This window comes from Phlebotomus argentipes, unplaced genomic scaffold (genome assembly GCF_947086385.1).
Source record: "Phlebotomus argentipes unplaced genomic scaffold, Phlebotomus argentipes genome assembly contig_15, whole genome shotgun sequence".
Taxonomy (NCBI): domain Eukaryota; kingdom Metazoa; phylum Arthropoda; class Insecta; order Diptera; family Psychodidae; genus Phlebotomus; species Phlebotomus argentipes.
The window spans coordinates 4,866,838-4,883,252 of record NW_026776181.1 but is presented as its reverse complement, the minus strand read 5'-3'; the positions used below and the strand labels follow the sequence as shown (position 1 = coordinate 4,883,252).

At 37.4% G+C, this 16,415-nt stretch overlaps 1 protein-coding gene across 2 annotated transcripts in view; it reads left to right on the top strand.

The window, feature by feature from the left end:
- LOC132261562 (1-phosphatidylinositol 4,5-bisphosphate phosphodiesterase classes I and II) overlaps positions 1-16,415 on the top strand; it is a 51,288-nt gene that overhangs the window by 8,400 nt on the left and 26,473 nt on the right. For both annotated transcript variants that reach the window (XM_059760432.1, XM_059760431.1), the window contains exons 3-4: positions 9,019-9,165; positions 15,401-15,538. In XM_059760432.1, coding sequence (XP_059616415.1) covers positions 9,019-9,165; positions 15,401-15,538 — 285 coding nt within the window. The remainder of the gene's footprint in view (positions 1-9,018; positions 9,166-15,400; positions 15,539-16,415) is intronic.

The window sequence follows — 16,415 nt, the reverse complement described above, 5'->3', positions numbered from 1 at the left end:
AACTTATGCTCGGTACTAAAGTAATTAGCTTCTGGCGTATTTGTGCACGTACAGCACACATGGGGAGAAAACAAGGGGGAGATAATATGGTCAGAAGTGGTGTTCAGATCAGTAGAAGTTTTATTTTAGGATGTGGAAGTGCTTCAATTTTTCCAATACTTGATTCATAGCTTTGATTTTCTGTTGATTGTTTTACTCGCAGAAATTAATTTTTATCCAAGTCCTAATTTTGACATATTTTTCTGGGTTATGTGATTTATTAGGGACAAAAGGAGAGTTCTAAATAGAAATACATAATCATACAAAATGTGAAAGTTTTAGAAAGAGGTGTACAGATTTTAACCATGATTATCTTTCCCTTGGGAAAAAATTAGGCATCACTCAGCATTTCCTAGGAACTTTCCCGCTTATGCTAAACCTTTCTCTCTAGATTGTGGACTCTCAGCCCTCGTCCCACCCAATTAGTGATATGAGAAAATGAAATTTCGCTCATTCAAATTCCCGAGCAAAGTTAGTTTTTGCGGTGGAAATTCTCTGGAAAATATGGTGGAGTGGAATTCCATCAGCAGTGATTTAGTTTTTGTACTATGGGAGAAATTTATTCATTTTATGGGTGGACTGTGTCAACAGTGTGGTTTTTTGTATTTCCCACAAGAATCTCCCAGTGGTGAAAGATTGACCCTGCTGTGCGGCAAGTGAGGGATGATATTTTAGTGACAACCTTGAACTGACCTACAATTTTATCACACACTTATTCTCCGCAAATTGTGGGCTGTGGGTGGAAGAGATGGCGGTTTGAGTGAGCATGAATTGATGCTAAGATACTTTGTCAAAAAAAAAGTTTGCTCTCCTATAGAAATGCCAGAGTTAATATTGGGCAAAAACACTCTTTTGAGACACCTACTCATTTGCTGGAGCACAAGATGAAAATTAATCATGAAAGTTTTCTCACAAAAATATCTCTAATTGAGTCAATTAGATAACTAATGTGACAAATATCAAGAATGCCTTTTTGTCCATCATATCACGAGACGTGGGCGGCCGCCTACGATGTGGATTAAAAGTTGTTATAATGTACTACTATATTTCAATAAACGGAATCCTCGCACAATGTTGCTGTATAAAGGGAATTAAATTGCAATTAAAATTGCAATTTATTTTCTATGTAGGTATTGACACTCGAAAAATGGAAATTCATTTTGCCTCGTCAAATGCCAAGTGGAGCAGGATAAAAAGCCGATTAACTTATGGAAGTGGTTATTGTTTTTCTCTCTCCACTTTCCCCGCACTTCCGTTGACAATGAAACAGTAACAATTCACATGATTGACCATCCGAGAAATTTGTGATAGTCCTTTTGTGCTCAATCTTCTCCTTCCCTCTGGCATTATGCATGTCCATTTCCAATTGCCCCTCAGCCTTGTTCTAAAGATACAACACCATACGTTCTCTGCTTCTCATTGATTTTGGCCATGTTGGCACTGGGAATTTTCCTCTCATCCATAATCCTACGCAGAAATTCATGAATCGGAAGAGATGTATTAAAGTCCTCGTGCGTTCCTCAGCAAAAGCGACAGACGCACAATGAAATCGAAGGCAATTTCTTCAGAATAGGTTCCCTATTTTGACTGAGTAACTATGCACGGGGCAAAAATGCGTCATATTTTAGTAAAATATTTTGCGCAATGTGAATTTTAATTAACCAAAGTTCAATATAAATTCTATGTAAATACCTTCTGTATTGGAATTTCATTGTGCATAAGCGCATTTCGAATTCCAATAAAATTTTAATAGAATAATAATTTTAGTTATTTGATTGTAATAACATTATGTGTCATATTTTGTGTCGCATGATGAGAACAAAAAATATATAAATTCCACTTAGTATTTTATTGTTTCAGCTCTTTTAATCACATTATCAGTTTACAAATGTGTGATATTCAATATAGAGCATTTCGATTGATGAAGTGGAGCATTTTGTTTTGGGTAAATATCGTAAAACATGAAAATATACATTTGAATTTCCACTTGATGCTATTTGCTGTTTGCGAGGATATGAAGATTATAATTCGATGCGGGCGCTCTTGTAGCTCTCAAATTATGGTGTTCTGCACACATTTCTATCTATGTACATATACTGAGCATTATATTGGAAATTGGAGTGGATGGTGCAATTTCTGTGTGAATTGGTGGGAATATATGCAGTGCGCATAGCGATGGATCCTTATATGGGTTTCGAAGTGAAGAGAAGAAAAAGTGCAATTTGTGAAAATAACTCTGGGGTTTTCCTGAAATATTTTTCATTTTGGCGAATTTCTGAGCATAAATGTCATTAGCACAGCAAGAGATAATAGAAGGTATGATGTATTAATGAACAAACGCTTGATGAAACCTTTGCACGGGTTTGAGAATCCTTACAAAACAAAGTTTTAAATGATCTATTGCTACTTACAAAGTAAATATGTATTTTAACATATAACTTTGTTGAATTGAATTCAATTTTCTTTTTTCTTGATTATTTTTTTCCTTCTGTATACATTACAGATACATATATTTATATGTAATTGAAAGTTTAAAAGCTTTTCAACTTAATATTGTGTTACTGCAATTGAGGGTTTTCAGCTCAAACGGAACTATATTTTTCTCACGTCTTGGACTGATTCAGAAATTGCATTCCTCTCGTTATATCTGGTGGAATGTTTGTGCAGGAAATTATTTTTCAAAGTATGTTTCATCTGAAGATTGTGGTTTTCAGAGAGGTTTTCTTTGTGGTGTGGAATAAAATCAATAAAGTCGAATGGAATTACACGAGAAATTTTCCATAAATTTCCTGGTGATAAATCTAAAACTTCCGGAGCCATATTGACATTGATGGTGAGATACTGAGGTTGGTTAATAAGGCATAAATTGAGCTTTTCATAAAATTTTCATGTCAAATTAATAAAATTTTCATAGGGCCAACTGTCGGGGTGAATGCGAGGGGCTTTATTGGAAAGTGTGCAAAGCACAGGGATGGCGATTGTGGTTAAAAAGTTATGATGGACTCTCTGGATGGATGACTTTTTCGCCTTGTTGGCCAGCGAGTGCGTGGGGAATCATCATAACAAATTCTCTATACTTGCGGGCTGGCATGGAATAATTTTTGTGAAAAAATATGGGGAAAAAAGCCCAGCGCGCCTTCTTATGACCACTCTTTTTCTTCCTTGTCGCTCTCATATTTATATTTATGAATGCTTAAACTTGTTCAATCCCAATTTCATGAGTTTCTGTGTGGACGATGTACATTTATATGTATTATTTCCTCTGTTGCCGAGGGATTGCTGTGAGCTTTCCGGCGTTTTTTTTTCCCGCGGGAAGGGGAAAGGGAGGAAGTGCGAGGGCGGCCTTTTTTCTGCTCACATCAGCGAAATGAAAGTGGCGGACAAATCGGCGGCAGAATTGAATGCTTTTGCATGTTCCTTGGCGTATTGAAATTTCGTGTGGTGAGCGACACAGTGGGGCAGAAATATCACTAATATATGATCGATACAATTTAGAGATGGGAGAAATGTTTCTCTCACTTAACTTCCCTTGTTGACCTTTTCATGTTTATTTATACTCTTTACTTACAATATACAATATTCAATATTAACATTTCGGTTGGGAGTCTCATGCAATGCAATGTACACACGAAAGGAAAGGATTTCTCCCTACATGTTGTGCTGTCGGAGGAATTGATTTTTAATGTCTCCACATTACTCAGGATATTGTACCTCCTTGGGCATTCATGATGAGTTGTGGCAATAATTCTTCACATTTTTGCTGAATGCCGTGTGTGAAAAATGAGTCGAGCGGAGAAAGTGTGGGCGGCGGTGGGACACTTTCCACCCATTCCGGCCACACTTTTTGGCACCTTTTGTCTCGCGGGGAAAATCGCGTCGATGATTGCGGAGTGTGGGCGGATGCAGAGAGAGAGAGTGACTGAATCCCGACTCCAGCGTGGAGGCCAATTATCACTCATCAAAAGAGCGCCTCTGTGTCTCGAAGCCTGTCGCCTCGGGCTGTCGGCGTGATGGAGATAGTATTGGGGCGCGTGGGCGCGGCGTGTGGGGTTGGCAAGAAGCACGGAAAAAGCGACACATGAGACATGAGAAGAGCTCCAGTGATAAACAAACGGGTATAAAGAGCTTTCGCGAGCAATTTTGCGAGGATGTTCTTGCGTGTGACAGTGATGCTGTGAGGAAAAGTTAGTTCATTATACATAAATTGTACATTAATTGACAATTATTTTTAATTGAATGTGTAAGTCCTCCATTGGCGCATTGGCTTCAATGTATTTTTGAAACATGTAATAAAATGGAATATGTCTTTTCGTGCCTAATGGATGGTAATCACGCGAAATAATGACAAATGATACGCATTCATTAATAATAAAATAAGACATTGACTGTGTTTTGTGTGTGATAAATGCGTGAGTGAATATTCTTAAATGCATTATATCTTTATCTTCACTTGTGCCATTCAGTATTAAGGTGTGATTTCACTTTTATTCTAGGGAAAATGACATTTTCCCGTACAAAATGCTCATTTGATAAATTCCACATCAGAGAAATTCTCGGAAATTATTTAAAAATAACATTTAAAATGTAATTAAATTTAATGTTTCTGTCTGTAGTTGTGGCGTTGGTTGTAAAAAGTCGGCATTGTGACTTTGTATTCTCAATGGCGATGAGATGTTGGGTTATTTGTGAAAAATTGAAAGGTCTGTATCATAAAGAGTGAATATAATGACGAATTTCCGCTGTATAATCCGTGAGATGGAAATTCTTCTTGCATTTTCACAAACAGATTTTATTTTTACTTTACTAAATATAATTCCATTTCGTAATTCACTGGAAATTGAACTACTTTGAAGCTCAAAAATTGAATTATGTACATGGCTTACAGGTGATAAGCAATGCGTTTGTGTATAACTCTTGGCACAAAGCCAAGAGGAGCTTTTGTATACCGAAATACAATTCAATATTCAGTTTTATTTCTTTAAAATGCTCTTTGAGATCTTGCAAAGTTTTATTCATCTTTGTACAGAGGGAATAAGGGTGTCTTTGTCCTTCTTCTTATCGCGTAAGTCCATAAAATGTCTCTTTTGAAGCCTTTGACTCTAAACTTGGCCATTAATTGATAAGAGGAGGAACAAAAGGAATTCATTATGGAGTATTCTTCTTTGTCAGCGATTTCGTCACTCGGTATGAGTTTGACTGACGCAATTAATCTGCTATATCTGAGCTGATTTTGTGGAGAACAAGGGTCATAGTGAGATGATGATCGCTCTCTAATTGAATGTTAATTGCAAATGACAGTGGTGTTGGTAATGTCTCAATAATCTCGGTTGTGTTTGGAACACCGCCCGAAACATTGTCCTCTGGTGTTCGGCATTGATTGAATTTCAGTCTCATGCAGCATAAACTTGTTGAACAATGTATATAGAGTGTGAGGTCAACTGGACAGAGAAGGCGGAAAGAAGAAATAGTGTGTCCTGAGAGTAATTTTCTACTCACCAGTTGGTGGGTAAAGTTATCTATGTGTTGTAAATGCAACTGGGATTAATTGGAATTTCCTTAATTCACATCCATGGCGTTACATTTAGCCACCCAGTGAATATAAGTGTAATTCAATTTCAACTTATTGCAAGAATGGCAATGTTTTTCACAAGTTACTTCCTCATATACATAATTGAATGGCGCTGTAACTCTTCACAATTAAGCTTTCGAGTGGATTTAATTTCACGAAGCACGCGACATAATTTATCGTTCAATGGCGCACTTGTACTCGCTTTCCCTCGTCTATTTGTATGTCTATTCGCCGTTCCTGGGCCTTTTCTCTCACACTAAAAAAGGCGCAAGGAGAAGGAGAAATCCGTGTGGGTGGTGAGAAGCGTAAGAAGCGCAGAGATAAAAATATACAAGAACAGTTTTTGTGTGATACCTTTTCTAAGGGATGGGCAAGGAAGATGTGTCCGTGAAAGTAATGCGACGAGAGACGAAAAAAACAAGGATATGGACATCGATAGTGATCTCAGGGCGAGAGACTCCATTTAAGGAGACGAAATGATGGTCAGCGATAAGGGGTCTTTTACATAATTTTCCAATTTTCTTCCTTCCCTCCTTTAGGATCGTTAGTTGATGCTATCAGCAGGGGGGAAATTTACTTCCACTGCGATTGAGAGTTAGATTGCACTGATTGGTAGACTCTCGTGTCATTCACCGACAATTGACATAAATGTAAGGAGATAAATTAAGTGCTATTTGTTAACTTGAGCTCCTGTGACGGCTGAAAAGAGCTCGCATAGATGAGATTTCATTCAACTCTTATCTTATTTACGCTCTTTATGGTGTAATTTTTCAAATTCAACAAACTCACGATACAATATAGCCAGAAATATTTAAAGAGTTTTTTCAGGATTTTGAGCGTCGCAAATTCTGCTATAATTCAACTCTGTGCATGATATAAAGCTCTAAAATTAGTCAAGGAGAACACCTGCTCGCAATGAAATCTTTTTGAGAGATTGGAGCTGTATTAAAAAGTGTCCTGACACTTAAATATTCCACGGCAAATGCGAGGGGCGAAAGTTGTGTACATGGAGAAATTTGAATGAAGATATTCATTCCTTCATATGTATGTATGAGATGAGCGAAAGAGAGAAATTGGTAAATTATGCAATGTTAGGAAAGTTTTCGCAGTGTAAATATTTCTGAAGACAACAATTCTCTTGAGGAAATTTTCACATTTAAAGCATGGAGTGCCTGAAGGAGACGCTGCGATGTTTTAAAAGGGAATTCATAATGATATCGTTGAATTTTATCTTGGAGTTGATTCATTCAAGGGATCCAAGTGTGGGCGCGACACACAGACGAGAACAGGTGATGCGGCTATGTTTTCCTGTGGAGCTTTTGAAAGTTTCTCGCAAGTATTTTGTAAATTTTATGAAATTGCAAGAGCTTTTGTAAAATTTTATTATTATAAAGTCCTCTCAAATTACTTTGAGTGATGCTCACTCATGTAAGATAATACGAAGGAAGTGGGTTTTTCCTCGTGGAGCTACTTTCAATTCCTTCAAGATTGAGTGCAAAGTTTTAAGTAAATCCAAATTGACGCCAAGTACATACAATGTATACACATGATTATAACGTACGGTGATTCTCACCTAGCAATTTTCCATGACCCTGTTGGGTGCGAGAAAGTTCATGCTTCTTTGCAGAATGGGACGTGAGAGTGTGAGGAGCGGTTTGTGTAAAACTGCCCTGTTCTCTTCTCCTACACTGAAAAAAATTGTCTCACAATGAGCACAATATTATGGGTAAATATGGAAACAAAATCTAAAATTCTGGTAATGATAATGAGTATCATCCGAGCTTTTACACAATTTTTCAAAACCCCAAATGCTTTCCTACCATTTTTATGGTAATTATTACTTGGATTTTTGCATTTCTTCTCTAACCCATAGACAAGATATTTTTGCAAAAATAATTACAAAATAAAATCACAAAATTAACTATTCAAGTTGGAAACCATTACCAACGATGAAAGCATTTTTTACAATTTACCATAAAAATAGTAAAGCAATTTCTGTGCAATTTACCGGTCTTAGACCACTGGGACAGCGACTGCAGCGTCACTTGTCATCTTGTGACCTCGCGCAAAAGCTCATATGGGAAAAATTATCATGTATTATTCTCAGTGTGCATGCTGAAATCCATGACTATGACGCGAGGGGAGGAATAAGAATAAAACTGAAAGCTAATTCGTGTAGCGCGCCGATGTGTTCTCATTAGAAGCACCTAGCCAACACCTGTCCACTTTAATTAAGCTGTAAAAGTTTTATTATCTTCACGGATGAATTAATTTTGTTGGTGAACAAAGAGTTATGAATGTTCAATCTAGTCAAAAGACGTGATAACATTCAATGGCATGAGATTGTGTTCCATATTCAAACTCTCCTTTTTTTATGGGAAATGACTAGATGGTTAGATATTATTAGCTGAATGCGTCTATGAGTAGAAATTTGTTCTTTTTTCCAACTTGTATTCGGTTTCCTTGGCCTGTGTTGTACATATTGTTAAACAAATAACATTCTGAATGGGAAATTTTGCCGATAGAATCTCTCACAAATTCAAATTAATGACACAATAGCATGGAAATTCTAGGGGAAATACAAAAATGTATCGCGTTGCCATCTTTGACACAGTGTGAATGTGAAATTTTCTGATTTGGTTATTTGATAATTTTATGTTCAAAGTACACACATGGTTTAGTTTGCGAGCAGGATGAATGAGAAGCAATTTTTTCTCTGTATCAATTTCCTCCCCACGATGTGTGTAAAATCTGGATTTCTCCCCTGTGTGTGTGTGTGAGTGTAAAATGGAAAAATCGATCAAGTGTAAAACTCTTGAAATACAGGAAATTTGTCAATAGGAATCACCAAAAGGCGATTCAATTTTATGGGTTTCTTTTTAGGGGATTTTCTCTTCCGAATGGTGCGATATTTGCTCATTGAGGTAAAATTTATCAATGATATGGAATAAAATATGAATTGAGTGAGACTGAAATATGATTGTGATAAAGTATGAAAAATGTAGGTTAAAGCGGAAGCTCGCCGCGGTGTTTATGGAAGAATGTGTGGTGGGAAATCAAATGAATCCATTCGACTGATGACTCAGCGTTGCTGGAATAGTAAATAATTGTATATTGTTTCACTTATTCATTGGATTCATTTCATTTTGCCGCCCCTTTGACATATTTCTCCTTTTCTCAAATAAATAAATTAATACAGTGAGCATTAGCACGCCATAAAGTGGGCATGAAGACTTCCTTCTTCATCCGCTGGTCTTTTTTCTTCGTTCCTTCCCTTGTATTGCAAGCTCACAATGTGCATAATTTATCACAATATAAATATTCAAGAAACGTCTTTCAATATATGTACATTTTGTGGCTCTCACGCATTTATTTACTCACACTTTGCCTCTTTTTGTCTGTGTTTGCAGGATTCCGGGTCTGGCACTCCGGTCACATTGCGGGTGGATGCAAAAGGATTTTATTTGTATTGGGTGGATCAGAACAATGAAATGGATCTCCTCGATATCGCGACTATAAGAGATGTGAGGACAGCACAATATGCCAAAAAACCGAGGGTAAGTTATGTTTATTCTGTATTGATTGCCCCTCAAATGATATTGTGAATATTTTGAGACGATGGATATAAAGAGAGGAGCAGAAAGCCATGAAATTTAAAGGCGTAGAATGGATAAAAAACACACATGAAGCGAAAACGCAAGGATATAATGTGCGGGGTTAAAGGGGGAAAGGGGGGGCAAAAGAGACGAGAGAGATTATGTGAAGGGTGACAGTAGGAAGAAGTTAATAACACCCAATTTTATTGACACTGTCTCTCGCATCTATAACAAGTTTAGTCCTAAATATATCTTCGCATGAAGCGAAAAGACACAAAAGTCAAATGGAATCGTGTTGGGCAGGGCAATGCGAGGAGAAAAAGGGTTGATAACAGGAGAATTTACTTTGATTTTACGTATTTCACCACCCACAATCGCAACTTGTTCGTCACTTTCGTCTCTCTGACTGCGCCATGGCGATATAGTGAATGCGGGTGCTTAGAGACTATAACAAAAGCTCCTTAACCACCCAGACCAGAACCCTACATTTGACGTGGAATTGATTCATTGTGTAGCAAAATGTTATAATGCGATATTGATGACAATGAGCGTAAGGTGTTTAGTGTGTTACATCTTCACTCACTGAAATGCCACACAAGCCAAAAATTAATTTGATTATTTTCACGTATTATATTTCCACTTGCAAATGGTGAGCAGAGCGAGAGTCAATGTTGTGTTCATGAGAGAGGCGAAAAGGAAATTTGAGGAATATTTATCACCTAAGATGGGGAGGAAATTGAATTTCACCACGATACAAGATTGAAAGTTAATGAAATTTTATTGTTTCATCGCATCTTGATTGACGCAAACAGAGTGAAAGAGGAAGAGGACTAAATATCACACATGACTGTACTTTATAGCATTTTTTGCAATCTTTATATCTTGTTCCTGAAATTTTGATCTTGATCTCGAATATTCTGCATGAAGAGGAAACGAGTCTCGAAAAGTGTTGGAAATTTATGGACTGATGTGAATTGAAGTGAAAACTCTCATTATACCCAGTTTATGAGTTGGTGTGATGATGAACGCGGCGTGCTGAGAAAAGAGAGTCCATTGAGGAAAATGGCAATCAAATGTGGGAAAATGATTCGCTGTTTTCGCGTTCGCGTCGTGTCGAAGCGAGGGAAGTGAAAATTGTTTCAAAAATGTGTGTTAAACTCTCTTTTTTTTGGAAGACTCCCATCAAGCGTGGAGATTTCAATCTACAGGCGCGCGGCGGTGTGTTAAAATGAAAAGTGGGAGCTTTTGGCAAAAGTTCATTAAGTATTGAGGAAGTTTGCTTGCGCGAGGGCTTTTATATTGATGGGAAGGTCGCATGGTGTGATAATGCAGCTAAAATGGCAAATATTTATATACACTTTCCAATAAATTTTCCGATACTTAATGCTTTCAATCTCACGTCACGACGTGTTTGTCTTGATAATTTCACACCCAGCCAATGTCGTGCTGCACGGTCCTTTCGCTGGGATGTATTTGGTGTAGAGAATTTGAGGCATGGCGCGGTATATTTGTACACAATTCGTTAGTCAGAATGCCCAAATTTAGGATGGGAGGCAAATGGTTGATGATGCGCGAAATCATGTCTAAAATTTCTACAGATTGGGTGAATTTCTGTCATGGTGTCGTTGGGGGTGGCGTGTCTGCCTTTTTGCGAGATTCTGCCAACTTTGGGGCGAACGCATGGTTGGGGGAGCGAACAATTGGGTGTGGTGCTCACATGTTAAGTTGATGTGACGTCAGAGGAGTGAAATATACATGAATGCTGGGGTGTAGAATGGTAAATGGCGACAAGGGTGGAAGATTGTTGCTAAAATTCTTGTTGCTGCTCAATTTCGAGGCGAGAATGTATTTCAGGGGTGCAAATGACAAAGTCAAGACATACTCTTGGCATTGTCTTTAAAGAATTCTCTACTCTTGGTGAGATTGTGGAGTTTTCATATAGGAGAGCGTGGGGTCTTTATGACTAGAAAGGAGATTTTCATAAAGAGATTTCTTCCAACTCTGCCCCAAGACGTTTAAGGGATTCCCGTATAATCAAGCCTGATATCTGTGAAGGGTAGAAAACAAGGCAGAGATTATGCCACAAAATCTTCTGACATGAGTTTTACCCCGAATTTCTCTCTCTCTCTTCGTGGAATAAAAATACCCCTCTAAAATAAATTTCATTCTATGTTTAGCAATTTGGGAACACAATTCTCGTATACGAACGCAAAAGCACAGAATATCTTCCAAATGTACTGACTTTCAATTGTCTTTCTTTCCTCATGAGATGGCGAGTGTTAGTGTACGAGTCCTTTGTTCCCACTCGCAATGAGCTTTATTAATATCCTTTAATTCTGTTCTGTACTGGATTGCAAGTCACAGACAAATGTGCAGATAGTTTAATCGAGGAGAAAATTCACGAGATACTTTTCAGGGGGAATTGAGAATGTTTAATGCACTGACATTAATTACACAAGTTCACACGTCAGATGCGAGAGCTCATGGATTAGTTGTTGAAATTGAGTAGAGAGTGAATATAATTTTTTCAGAATGAAGCGCGTGGTTCGGGATCAAACGCAAGAGAGGAAATGAATGTCGGCTGAGAAGATACAGATTAGGAAGTTTTATGTAAGGAAAAGTTTTTTTTCCTTGTGAGAAATGTTTTCACATTTACATTTTTTTCCTTGTCGTCCTGCGTGGTGGAAAATTGAGAAAATATTTCCAGAGATTGCAAAGTTAGAATGTAATTTAGGTTTTATATTACTTCCTTCTGTGAGATAGTCTCTGGAACGTTACATGCATTAAACTTTTCATACGGACACAGTACAAAGTCGAGCCACATTTGCTGTATTCTTCCCGACAAAATGCTGACAGAGTGAAATTATTTTGCAATCTGAACAGTTTGACTAGCTCGAACTGCGTAAGAAGTTCCTAGTAATTGTATCGCACGTACCATAGTCACTGTTCGTTTAGAGAATACTCAGAGGTCGAGGGAAAGTTTGCTGAAGGAAGTTATGTGTAAATATCATGTCAGTGCAAGTTCATAAGTCAATAAAACAAAACTTTTCACGCTCTGTATAGAGTTAATATTAATATTTAAAATAAATAACATTTATTATACAAGACTTAATAGGCAAGACTTTCACATATATTCCCTTATTTACACATTTGTTTATTTTGTCATTCAAAAGAAAACCAAATGAGGATTCATGAAATATGTGGTTCCAAAAATTGCGTATATTGAATCCTAATGAAGGAAATTGAACCGAAAATGTTATTTTTGATTACAATTTTATGGAAATAAATTTGAGGTTCTTCCAATTTCATAGTGATGAAATATCATACTTTCATATCAGGCGAGGTAAAGTGAAAAGGACTTTGATGTTTTAGGCAAAACAGAGAGGGAAAGGTACGTTCTAACCGAATAGGGTATTTTAGTGTATATTTAAAGGCGGTTTTGCTTTGTTTTACCATCAATATTGTCTTTTCATTGAACTCCAATTAGTATTTTGCATGAAATAATGTGTAGTTCTGTCTCATGTTCTTTACGATTAATTAATATCAGACATTTATACCGTGTAAAAATGTAAATTTAATGTCAGTAATAAAAAAAGACAGCTTAACGATTGCATAGTTGAATAATTTTACACGGCATTTGTATTGCTTTATTGCAAGTGTGTACATTTCACCCTCGTTTAGCGTTTTTTTTTTGTCACATCTGAATATTTATGTGAAGCGTGTAACATGTTATGAGATGCATTTCGATGGGACATGCATAATTTGAATGTGTTAAATCTGGGAATAAATCGTGATATAGAATTGCATGCAAAAGAGGAAGAAAGTGTGTTTTTCAGTCAATTGAAAGGAGTGAAATGAAAAGCTAGGGGAAGTATTATTGTGGAGTTCTGGGATACATTGGACGGAATCAAAGACTGTGTCTAACAATGACGTCAATGTTACCCCAACTCTGTTCGTTTCCTCTTCCTGCTGCCACTCTTCTATATAGATACTCAGTATAACATGTATAATTTCTATCCCTATACTCACTACTTGTAGAATCCATTTCAATGCACACATTATAACACGATTCCATCCCTTTTCACACTCTCTTTCTCTCTCTCTCTCGCTCTCTCTCCTCTTCTCTGCGGGGACGCGCATACTGGTAAATAAGTGTGGGGCTGAACGAGAGATTAGGCTCTCACCTCAAAGCTATCTATATTAACAAGGATTTCAAGTATAAAGTGAATTGCAATATGACCTTAAAATGTTCTAACTTGAGCTCTTGGAAGTGTCCTAAAGAGGACGAAAAGCCATTGAATAGTGAAACTACTGCTCGTTGGTGAACACAAATTACACTCCAACGTATTTCATTACAGAGGCACAATATTGTGTGCTGTCTAATCTAAATGCCAGAAGGAAAGACAGCGTCCTTGCGCAGGGAAGTCACGTCTGAGATGTCTAAACAATAATTTCAGCTCTTGTCTGGAGGTATTTAGATGAAATTAGCGACTCACTACAGTTTACCAACATATATTACAAGCTATCTATGGCTCTATGCTTGAAATCTGATTGGATATTGTTTCAATTAGAATCTCTAATCCGTCCATTATTTGACTGCAATAATACAAACAAAACGGCCAGGCATTGTTGGGTTTGCTCCGTTGAGATAATGGCTCTCTTTTGGGACTAATGAATAATGTGGGAATAAATGAATTATGGCGCCGAGATTGTAAGTCTCAAAATCAGAAGGTACGACAACTTTGCTGATGAAGCACTAACAATAGGGCAAGAGGGGGTGGAATAATTTGAATTTTCACACAAGTTCCATCGCGCACTGTACATATTTTGCTTGTGATTATTATCATTGGCATCATAGAGATGTGTATTTATGCGGGGTAGAATATTTACTTACATTGTGTCATTTAATAAATTGATGTTGGAGCCGGTGCGGTGTGTGATAGTGACGATGAAGGGGCAGAAGCATATTCACATGGAGTCCTTTTCAGAATGTAAACATTTCATAGCAAAATTTCCCACCTGTCTCGTGTGTTACAGGGTACATATTTTATGTATTTCTCACTTGTTCTGTGTTTGACTTAGTATGGTTTTGAATATGCCGAGGAGGAATAGAACGGAAATTATCGCTTTTGTACTGTCGTGTTTGTACAATTACGCGTTTGAGGAGTGTGGATTTGAAAAGTGTGGGTTGGCAACGTATAAAAGGAGGCTTGTCGACCATGACAGGAGAGGAGAGAAAAAGCTTTGAAAGCTTTTCATACCCAAAACATGTAAATGGATCTATACGAAATGTAAATGTGAGAAAGTCAACCTAAGGAAATCATACATGAGGAGAAGAAAAAATGATTTTGATGTGGAGGCAAACAAGCTCTTGCCCCAAGCAATTCTTTGCTTGTCATTTTACATGGTTCAACATAGAATTTTACTTAGTATAAGAATGCCATAGTCATTCTAAGGAATATTTTTAAGATATCTCGTCGAACTCGTGCCAATTGGTTGTGTTGCAAGAAATGTAATTTAAACATTGTTTTCTGGACAGCATGAGTGAATATGTGCTGCAAATTAGTATTTGATGAAAATCTGTCAAGCGCTAGAGGACAATTTATTATTTATTATATTATTGTGGACGCTTGAAATTGATAAACATTTTGTAATCCTTTCGTAAGCCCTTTTTGGAAACTGTGTGTACTGTTGCAGTGCGGATTCGTGGTATTTGGCTGGAATTGATATTTTTCAGTGGCTCGGACGTGAAAGAACTGCGATGGCATTTTCAATTTGTCATACTTTTTCGCTTTGACAGCGTCAGAATGGGATGGTAAATGGCTGGAGCTTTTGCTGAACAAATGACTGGGTAAAGTTTGAACTTTCCATGCGGGCACTTCGCACTCATAGTTTGCTCAAGAGATGAATATGCAAGAGCATACGTATGAATTTTGTCGGAAAATGGCAATAAATCATATAAAAATTATAACATTCACTTGAATATGACACTCGTGCTGTGTACGCTCTCACTACGTGCGGGAACTGCAGATGAAATAATTATAGAATCACGCAGAAATTGCTTGGTTATATTCGGTTGAAGTGCAGCGATGATATGAATTTGCTAAAAACATGGTGTGCCAAAGTTATCCCGAAGGATTTTCTTGTTATTCTTGAGAACTAAAATTGGATTTTCTCTTTCTATTATCTCTTACAGGACACGAAGTTGCGCCAAATCGTCACGATGGGGTCGCAGGACACGCTGGAGGAGAAGACGGTGTCTGTTTGCTATGGCGTGGATTTTGTGAACGTGACATTTATCAACTTCTGTTGCACACGAAAAGACATTGCACAGGTGAGTATCAAACTATTCTCATTGGGATGTGAAGTGAGGGGATTCTTTAAATTTGACAAATGGCTTTTTGCCACTGGTTAACATATAAATTTCAACGGATGATTGAGCATCGTTGACCAAACGATGAGAGTCATATCAAAGTTGTCACATAACATAAAGTTAAATCGTGTGTTTTTTGGCAAACATTTGCGCCCCGGGGCATGATTTGTTTGAAAAATGACTGTGTGGGTTTCGGTATTGTAGGATTGGGCCGAAGAAGGAGACGTGCTGGGGAGAAAAAAATTACAAGGGACATTAAATATCCTCGAAAAAAGTTCAAAGGATAAATTTGTGCTCGTTTTAGCACGCTATAAATATTCATCTCTTATGGCCCCTTTTTTATATCCTGACTTTTTATATTCTTCTGACCCCATTTGCGAAATCGATTATTATTTGTGAAGTGTAAGCTCGTGAGGTATGGGCAGGACGTGTTTGGTTTATGAGTAGGACGAGAAAGGGTGAGAAAAATGAGATTTTTCCTTTGACTACATGAATGAGTTCAAAGTTAAAAACAAGAAAACTTGGAGTGTCCTATTTTCTCTTCAATGCTCCAAGTCAAGTGACTAAAAATAGCCTGATGTTTTAGATTTAAAGGAGATGAGCAACAAGGAGCTGCCATCAAAGTGGGGTTGGAAGAATGTGTAGCGTCAGGATCTGAAGTACATACACATAAGATTCGATGGCTATCTTATATCGTGCGGCGAAGGGAGAGAGAAAGAGAAAAAGGGACGATCTGGGATTGCGGAACAATGAGATATTCTTGTAAATTGCGATATTGATGGTCGAAAAGGAGTTGTGATGGTGTCTTATTGTGGGGCGGGAATGGACAAAAATTGAT